At 38.9% G+C, this 9,969-nt stretch overlaps 1 protein-coding gene across 1 annotated transcript in view; it reads left to right on the top strand.

Moving 5' to 3' along the window:
- Positions 1 to 9,969, top strand: part of TRPM6 (transient receptor potential cation channel, subfamily M, member 6) — a gene marked incomplete at its 5' end in the record, with an annotated part of 49,679 nt that overhangs the window by 27,188 nt on the left and 12,522 nt on the right. Inside the window, 6 exons of the mRNA XM_009698169.1 lie at positions 13 to 47; positions 1,055 to 1,181; positions 2,080 to 2,177; positions 4,527 to 4,585; positions 5,166 to 5,194; positions 7,865 to 7,915. Of these exons, the coding sequence (XP_009696471.1) occupies positions 13 to 47; positions 1,055 to 1,181; positions 2,080 to 2,177; positions 4,527 to 4,585; positions 5,166 to 5,194; positions 7,865 to 7,915 (399 nt within the window). The remainder of the gene's footprint in view (positions 1 to 12; positions 48 to 1,054; positions 1,182 to 2,079; positions 2,178 to 4,526; positions 4,586 to 5,165; positions 5,195 to 7,864; positions 7,916 to 9,969) is intronic.

Below are 9,969 nucleotides of genomic sequence, written 5' to 3'. Positions count from 1 at the left end.
TCTTTCCCACAGAGTTTTTACGATCCAGTGAGCTACACGACAGTGAGGCAATAAAAGCAAACCAACAAAACAGAGACAGAAAGTCTGGGAGAGGAAAGAAGAATAAAAAACCCCTTCAGGTGCCGGTATGTGCAGATGCAAGAGAATCACATATCCCATAGCTGTCTTTGTCAGTCATTAGAAGCAGTTCTGCAGCGTAGCTTAGTTGAAAATGTAAACATTCAAAGCGCTGCACACAAATTGGGGCATCTTTTTTTGTGTGTCTGACTTTGGTTTAATTTCTCTTTTGTTTGAATGTGTGTTTTGAACATGTTGAAGTCTATGGAGTTTACTAGGTAGTATACCAGGTATACTATTGGTTTTACACAGAAAGCAATCAATCCTTGCACTTTAGCTGGCAGGGGGACTTGGGGAAGCTTCATATGATCTAGCATAGACTGAAGGAGTGCTGAGCCGCATCCAGGTAATGTGCAACTGTAAATAAGCAAGCCAAGCCTTGTAATGTTGTCTCCTGCCTACAGGAGTCCCGCAGTCTTTTCTCTGAATCCGTCAAACATTTGGCACATTGCAGACAGCGTAATGATTGTGTCATATATATGGGGCAACTGTCATAACTGTATGCGTGTGTACATATATAAAAAACTGTTTATGAAGGTTTACAGAGATTCCTAGGATCTTTGTCAGCTGGAAAGAGTTATCTCTGTTTAATGAAATGAAACCTGAAGACTGATTTGTTACATAAGATGCTCAGGTCAGCAACAGATCTTGGACTTGAACTTTGAGACCTAACACCTCTGAAGGTATTCTGAAGGACTTGAAACTTCATTTTAAGAAACTGTAGTGCTAGATCTTTCATCAATAGTATTTGCTAGACAAAAGTACTATGTCTTCTGCAACTTCTAAGAAAAATGGGAAAATCTGTTTCTCAATTGTGTGCGAGTTCAGTCATTGGCATTTCAGTGATGCTCTGAAAGGCCATGTCATAAGCTGTCAGAGGAACTGCAGAGGTGCTAGTCACCCTATAAATTGAGTGTCGTTTTGTCTATCTTACCAGGTGATTAGAGTGGATGATTGTCCCCAGAACACCCAAGCGAGCTCAGAGCCCACAGATATCAATGCCTGGGATGAGCAAGAGAAACACAGCAAGAACTGGCTCACTGTGTCTAATTTCAGTCAGCTAAGTATGTGATATTTTGCAGATGGTGAAAGTCAGAAAAGCTTTTAAAAAGAAGCAGTAAATAAAAATTCACAAATTCAAAGTGTCATCCGCTGCATTCACCTCATGGCATAATTTTTACAGAATTAGAATTAGGTTGCAGGCGCACACGACTTGGTTATTTGCTGCATCATTGCAGAGGCAAAAGGAACATAGGTTGGATGGAAAGTCAGTTAAATCTTTCTGGGAGTGCTGCCTGTCTAGCGTGGGAGCTAGTAGAATACTAATCCTCAGGAATAAGTGGGAAGCAAGGAGGATGATATCCTTGTCTCCTCTCCCCAGGTGTCTTCTAAAGTGGCATCCTGACTAATTGCAAAAATAAACTCTCTCGTGAATTTCTCAGGGCATTTACACTCACAGGCAGTGCTGCAATACTGTATCTGCTGGCAGATCCTCTGCATGCATTATTCATTGCTTATTGCTCAGGAACACATCCTCCAAAGGGAATAAATGAATTCTGTATCGTCTCTGTTGGAATGAAAAGGGAATGGCATTCTTACTCTTCTTTTAGTAATTCTCCAGCTCTTTCATTCTCAGAAATCCTTTGCATAGTTCATCTTATCTTTCAGCTTTGCTGTGATGCGGCTCAGTGGCTTCATCCTGCGAGTTGCTGGGGATGCTGTGACTCAGCACAGCATGGTCTGAGAAGGGCTGCGCTCCTCCGAAATCTACTGACAGAGAATGGAAACAGTCTGTTTTAACCCTATGAAATTCTGTTACTGCTTTTATAGCCCATTACACATTTGCTGGGGCAATATGGTATATAGGTGTTTATTTTATAGCATTGCATAGGTGTTTAGTTTGTAGCATTAGAGGTGTTCATTTACACTCTGGAAATAACTGACACTTGCTCTTTTGGCTAGGTTTGGAACGTCTCAGTTACATGCAGCAGAAAATGAAAAATCAAGACATCAGTAGGCATACCATACCATTCTGTGATTACCTGAGGCATTCTCGAGAGGTAAGACCTAAGGTTACACATCCTAGTCCATAGTTTTGCCTTGGATGAGCCCAGGGTAGCTCTACTGGCATCCCTGGACTTGCCACTATAGGTTCTATGTCATGAAATACTCCTTGAGAGATGAGGAACTTTGTTGTCTGCTGGCACAGTGCATGTGTACGAGTAAATTAATAATTTAACAGCTGTTAACACTCTATTAAGATTATTGAAGTAGGATATTAAATTATTGAATCATGGAGTGGTTCTGAGTATGAAGAAGTTGGCCAGAAATGACGTGTGTGTTGATGTTTCATTAAGCAATGAGTGAGCACACAACTTGGTTTTGAACCTGTGGGCAGAATTGGTTAGCAGAGTGAAGAAAATTTTGGAAAGATAGCTACATAGCTCTTAGTCTGTCACAGAGACAAATTTATTTCTTGCAAAGTGGGAGTTGAATATTGATAATAATTGCAAAGCTTAGGTTTCTTAACCACTGGCTTCTAAACACCATATCTTATTATTTATCAGAATTAATTTGCAGCTCTTAATGTAAAGATTCTCTGCTTGTGTAAATCAACATAGGCTCATTGACCTTGATGGAGCTAGACCAATTTATATTTCCTGAAGACTAGGGGCAGGAATCGGGATTATAGAAACTTCTATCTATTTTAAAATGGTGTAGCCAATGGAAGAAAATGTATCTTTCTCTACATTGCATAGGAGTGTCTCAGAGGTATGAAAGGAAATTAACAAAGAATAAATTAAGAAAAGGAACTGTGAATAATCCTTTCCTCTTCCTTTTACAACAGCACCCTTACTTGCCTGTTTTGCTTCTGGCACGCTTAATTATTAAAATGGTGATCTTTAAAAGCGTAGTTTATTTTTCACTGTAAATGCTATGAGTTGTTTTTTTTTTCTTTAAGGAATAAAAATTAACTAGATAGTTTCAGATCTGCTATTCTGAGTGTGGTAGAATTTGAATCTCAAATACCAGCAAAGAGAGCCTGAATCTAAATTTTAAAAATGGCAGGGTTTTGTGTGAAAGAGTAGAGAGAGGGAGAGAAATAGGAATAAATTTACTGATTTTGTATTCTGTCAAGCCTGAGCTTGGAGTCTAAATCAATAAATCTTTGAAATGTGAAACATGAGGTCAGACAAGCAAAATAAAGGTATAGTCAGGAAAACTGTGTGAAGAGACCAAGTAATCTGGTGCTTAAGAACTCATATTAGATGTCTTGGGTAAAACTCAAGGGTGGGATTTTTAAAGTTCTGAGAAGAATTCCACTGATTACAGCAGGATTGGAGTTAGGCCGAAACTAGTCACTTCCAGAATATTAACTTCAAATTATTTATTCTTTCAAAATACAGCCTCTGATACCCACTGAGTTGCTATGCCTCTCCTTAAGTCATGTCTGGGCTATGAGAGTTTATATTTGTCACTGAGGTGTAACAATAGTGCTGCATCCAAATGTTCCACTTTGAGTATGATGTATTTTAAAGAAATGTATTTTTCCTAAAGTGGTGCTTCTCAGATTTACCCATGGAACACCAGTGGTTCAGAGATCCCTCCTGATGGGTAGCAGGGAGTAAAGCAGGGGTGTGTGTAGGAAGGTTTTGGTTTTGTTAAAGATTTTTTCATCTACAAAACAAGGTACAAGGTGGAAATGTGAGTGAAATAAAAACATTGTGAGCGAAATTTCAGATAATACTCGAAGCTGAATTTTACTTAAGTTATCTTTAAACTTTGTCATCTTTGAACTTTTTAGGGGGGCTCTGTTTCTTTTGAGAATTGAAATCTACCTGACTACTATGCAGAAGAATAATCCGATTTCTGACTAGCACATTAGGAGGACTTGGCTGGCCCAATTTTCCCTAATATGGTTGGAAGTCTAAAAGACTGACTGAGTACTTCCTTAACTGTAAGACCTGGAAAATATGTGATCTAAATATCACTGGAAAGCTGCTCAGTGTGTTACCATCTTCTGTTATAGAGGTCTAGGATACATTTTATTTTCAACAACTGTAAAGTCTATCCCTAAACTGGAATTTTCCAACACAAAGAGAGTTCTCTAATACCGTCCATATTAGAAGATGTTTAACACTCTTTGTGAGTGTAATGAGATATAGGTGGGTACCTGAGTATTTTATTCAAATGTATGGAGACAGTATGGAAAACTGTGATGTGAGCAAATTAGGTCCATTTTAGTGGCAATCCTGGGATTAACCTGCCTGTCAGTGTCATTATTCGTGCTAACAATTAGTGTATCAATAAGTGTTTTCAAGATTGTACCTTTTTGAGTTGTGCAGTGTGTATATGACAGTGATGTGTAGATTTTACCAGTAAAACTATCTTATCTCTCTTCTTTACAGGATTTGAGTAATAGCCTGTTTGGAACCACCAAGAAAAGTACTCTGAACAGGCACTCCTCGTATGTATTATTAGTATATTAAGATATTCATCACGTGCTTTTAGAAAGAAACTGCTATACTTTCTGCACGTTTCCCCTTCAGTTCTGCAATATACTTAGGGTGAGAAATTTATGTGAAACAAAAAGTCAACGCAATTCAGTCTGTTAACGTTTCTTTACATGAAGCCTTATTAATGGAGATAAAAGAGATCAATTTAAACAAAGTGTATAATTTTAGGTGGAATAGACACCTCTTTTTATTCTAACAATAATCCAGTATTCTAATTCAATTGTTAAGATCACCATAGCATCTTTAACTAGCCATTATTCCAATCTAGTGAGCATGAAAAGTTGCATTTGCTTTTGCTGTGCATATTGCATGTTTCCTTTTTTAATAATTAAAATGCTAGCAGCTCCTGAGAGCTTCTCTTATTCTCTGATTAATCTCTTTCATACTGAGTCTACACATTTACAAAATATTTAGCTTGGTTTTCTTAATGGGTTTTCAATAGTTATTAAGCTTTGACTATATTTAGTGAAAGTATACTGATTTCAAAAGTGTTTTAAATTTTATTGTGGGTTTTTTGATTTTTTTCCCCAGCTTCATTGATCGTTATCTTAATATTGGAGGTATTTTTCCCCATGCAGTGCTGTCTGTATGTTTCTTTTCCTTTTCTTTCTTACTTTCATCAATTTCTTTTATATCTCTCTTATTTAGTAACACTGTGTTTGTAATAAATAAAAGACACCAGAAAGCTGTCACATCCCTTGTAACTTCACCATGGAAAGAGGAAAAAAGATACTGTGTTTTTTACCCATCCGATTGTTGTTTTTTGTTTTGTTTTGTTTTTTTCCCCAGTCATTTATAGGCAGTAGGCAAACTGCATACTTACCAGCAGGACTTAGAGGCCATTGAGCGGCCTGATTCTGTTACTTGGTCTGTTGTCTTCAATGGGATCTCTCTGGTCTGTGAGGTGAATCATATCCACTGTCTTCTGTAACAAAGACTGTTTTAACATTAATGCTGATGCGGTAGTCTTTCTGCAACCTTGCTAATCCAAACGACCATCAGTTTAAAGAGTCTGGTTTTGTGCAAGTAAAGGTAATGGCATGTGTAGCTGTGAATACATATCGGCATTGACTGAAAAATGAAGAACTGTATATGAGATTGAAGTGATCTGTAACTGATACTGTTATTGCAGTATAAACGATATGAACAGCGGTGCAGAATCATAAGAGCAACTGAACATAAAGCAGGGAAAGAAACGTGCAGAAAAATGTGGCTATTCTTCAGTAACTGAAGATTATTTGCTGATTGTGTCAGTGAACAAAGTTGCACTGAGGGTTATTTTGGTTTATGATTGCTGATCAAACCTTTGTGAGTTTTGCTTTCACATAGATCACATCTTTTTATATGTGCCATTGTTAGCTTAATGACAGAAATTTTGGAGTAATGTATCAAATGTTTGCTTTTAAACAGGTTGAGAACTTCAGAGGAAACTGGCAGTAAGTTTTTGGTTGCTTGTCACTCATTTTAATTCCTGTCTGCAAATCTCACTGACAATTCTGAAGTACAAAATCCAAAAGGAAGTTAATTTACTATAGTGGGAGGCCTATAGGAAAATGTTCAGCTATTGTTTCATGTGTTAGTTACTAATTTGTCTTTAAAGTGAAAGGTGTTTTTATGACGACAGATTTTCCTCATGATAACTGCAAAATCTTAAACGAAAAAAATTGGTTTTGTTCTAGTCTGACCAGTAATGTTATCCTTCTCAGTAGGAAGAAACTCTTTGGGTTGATATTGCTGCTTTCATCCCAGGCAGTATGAGAGACCTCCTGAGTTAAAGCAGGGTGTATACCTGAGGATAGATTGTGATATAAAATTTTTAACATGTGCTTGATTTTTCAAGTCACAGTTTGGTGTAATTTCTCTGTTTGTGTGGTTTCCCTGAAATGATGAAATCAGTGAAGGATTGAATTTATTACAAAATGGCCAATTAAGAAATTCAAGGTTATCGCGAGGAATGACTTTGCTCCGCAAAAGCAGAGTGCTAGTTAACTTCATTTGTATTTGTTGCCTTTTAGTCTGTCTTCCAGTTTTCCTGACATACCACTTAGCTGTAACAGACTGAGCAGCTGGGCATCTCTCTCTTTTTGAGCCTAGCTATGATGCAGAAAGGAGTCACTCTTAGACTCATCACCCCTTCAAGTGCTGCTTTTTCTGGGTCAGGCTGTGCACAAAATGCTGCAGTGCTGAAGCACACTGCTGCAAATGTAGTGAGTTAAGGAGCTACTCTCGAGAGGGCACCATTGCTTTGATTAAAATCTAGTTTTCCCATCCTCAAAAGGAATGACTTAGCCCCCATTCCCATTTTCATGTTTGTTGTTTTACAGCATATGAAATACAACAGAACTAGTTGGGTCCAGCAAGGGGAGCAAAAGGGACCTTGAATCACCAAGGGCACTCAGTGGAAATGCTGGTCCTTCCCCCAACATCTGTTTATGGTTTTTATTTAAGATCTCTTTCACTAGAAAGGGGAATATAAGCAAATAAAATAGAGGAAGAAGTGTAATGTTCAAATATTTTGATGAAGATTCAGTTTTGATTATCTCATTTTTCAGAATTAAAAGTAGCACAGTATACATATTTTCTGAAATCTGGTATTTTGAAGGATTGTTTTCCAATAGAACAAAGTGACTTTATCCAATTAGTGAAAACATGCTCATTAATCTTGATTTTATTAAAAAGACTTTTTATAAAACAAAGATTTTTGGACCAAATTTGATCTGGCTGTGCCTGTTAAATATGTAACCACAGAAATTGTTTGTTTGTTTATATTCTAACAACATTTTAGATGCTGTGGATTAATGGGACAGTATTATTATAACTTTGGTGTAGTAGTATAGTTAATGGAATGCTTAATGACTGAGGATGGAGCTGGAAAAATCATCCCTTTGGGAGGCTGTGAAGCATGATGGACAGCAAAGTGCTTTTAATATCCCAGAGGTGTAATTGGCTTAGAGAAGCTACACGTCCTTGAGGTTAATATCACAAGTTTCCCACTATTTCCCTGAATAAATAAGTGATCTGGCTATATTACATTGATGACTGAAATCTGCCAATATACTGTACTTTATAACATAGTTAAAGCCTATTACTGATTCTCCCCTATAGAATGCTGAGACAGTAATTCTGATTAATCTGTTTCCTGACAAACTGTGGGATGGAAGGAATTAAAAAATCATGCATTTATCTCTGCTATAGGAATTAACGTAATGATCCTTTAAACATTATTTCAGATATCTTTGCCTGCTTGAAAACATCGCAAGATCTGCATCATCACTACTCAGGTAAGCAGGAGGCACCAGAATGATAGCTGAGTCATTTAACAAATTAAAAAGAGCATTAGTTCTTCCCTTCTCATCCTCTGTGATTTTCATTTTGAGGAGTTGCACAATTGCCCATTGCTAAGAAAGTTCTGTATTAATTCATGCCTAGCACTCCAGTGAGGGAATTATGAATTATTTTCTTGCTGCTAATTGCTCCATTCTGGGTATTTGTGGCAAATCCAGAGCAGAATGCAGGTAATCGCTTTCAAAATATCAGTGGAAACAATGAATAGAGCTCCGGTTCCTGGGAGGCAGAAGAGGCACTCATTTGTTTATAGCTGTCACTTCCCCTCACACCTCCCACATCCTCCTTTGTACTTTCTGGAACGGGTTTCTTCAGTTAATTGGTCCTGTACTACTTAATCTGTGCTTATATACCTATGAACTCCTGGAAATCTGGCAGGGAATAAATCATTTGAATGCTAATTGCCTTCAGTCCTGTCTTTTCCTGAACTGAGTACGCACAGATTTTCCCACAAGGCTTGGAATTCGGTTTTTCCCGGCGGAGAGCCGAGCGGAGCTTGCCGGTAGATGTCTCTATTGCCCGCAGGACTTGGCCCCCGTTAAAGGGAAACCTACGGTAAACCTCAAGCAATAGCAGCCTCCTAAAGTTCAAAAAACTGTGCGATTTTGATTGGGAATAACACTTCCTGGTTTGTAATAAGTGTACAGGAGTAATTTCGCTGACATTGTGACATTGCTGCAGTGATTAATTTGGCTCTCATCAGGCGTGCTATTTGGGATTAGGTAGGACTTTTTAGCACAGACAAGAGTGGTTTCCACTATGAATTGACAAACCTCTCGAGAGGTTTCCAGTGTAGGTGTTCTTTCCTCAGGAGGATTGGGATAGAATTTAGCCAACTAAACCCAAAAGTGTGATAATAAAATCCTGCACCGTATACTGCTTATGCTTTATTTTTACTATCACGTTGTGGAGGCAAATACAGTTCTGCCTCTCTGCACACCCAAAAGAACTTCAGTTTTGACCCAAGTTCAGCAGCTGGTGCAAGTCTACTTCACATTGCTTCTTGAGCCTCTGGAGTGAGTGCTGGCAGGGTCTGATGGACAGCATAGGTCTGGCAGCTCCCCTTCACATCCTTGGCCCTGGTATGCACTAATTTCATGACGAGAGCATGTTCCTAGTGAGACGTCAAGGGAAGGCACCTGGATTTTCAGTCCATGCTCCAAAACTATTCAGGCATGTTAACCAGTGCTTGTTGAATTTGGAAGATGTAAACAAGCCTTAAACTGGCGTCTGAAATGCAGATCTTCTCAAATGAGGACCCTAATTAATGCGTTGACATGTCATGGGTCCCTTTTCTCTCTCCTCTGGGCTAAATAATCTCTAATTTCTACTCAGAGAAGTAAGGACAGATGGTGTCCAAGCTCTTGAAGAGTCTGCCATCAGGGCTTTTTCGTTGCTCTGCAGAGAAATGCAGCTCTGTTCTCGTTCACTCTCTGCTTTGGATGCTAGTTTTGTCTTCAGCCATTGAATAGGGAAATTAGGCAGTCAGCACTGTAGCATCCTAGTTGCCTCCTTGTTGTAGTCTTAACCTCTTTGTGGCTTACTTTGCATCTCTCTCCCCCTTCCTGATAACTGAGTCATTGTGAAGACAAATCCATAAATATTTAGTAGGCGCTCTGAAGTTTTGAAGGTGTTTGCCTGAGAAATAAGCTGCCAATTAGGGAGATGTAATAAAGTTACTGATGTGGTTTGGCGACGAGCCCAGATGAAGAAACAGTGCTCCGTGCAGGGAGAGCTTGGATTTTCCTGTGATGCCTTGCTAAATCCCCAGGTGCTGCTGAGCCTGATGAGACAGGCAGTGAGGGCAGCTGGGGCCAATGCATTTCATTGGCACAGTGTGAATGTTGCTGCACTAGAGCCAGCAGGAGGAGGAAGTAACTGCAGCCCTTGGTTGGAAAGAGGAGGATGAAGAGCTAGCAGAAGCAGTCCTTCTAGCCAGCATGTGAGGGGCTTGTCTCAGAGAGCCTGTTTCCTTGGAAGGAGAGAATCA

This window comes from Cariama cristata, unplaced genomic scaffold, assembly GCF_000690535.1.
Source record: "Cariama cristata isolate BGI_N322 unplaced genomic scaffold, ASM69053v1 scaffold9834, whole genome shotgun sequence".
In the NCBI taxonomy this organism is placed as follows: domain Eukaryota; kingdom Metazoa; phylum Chordata; class Aves; order Cariamiformes; family Cariamidae; genus Cariama; species Cariama cristata.
The sequence above is the reverse complement of the archived record's forward strand: the minus strand, read 5'-3'. Positions and strand labels throughout refer to the sequence as shown.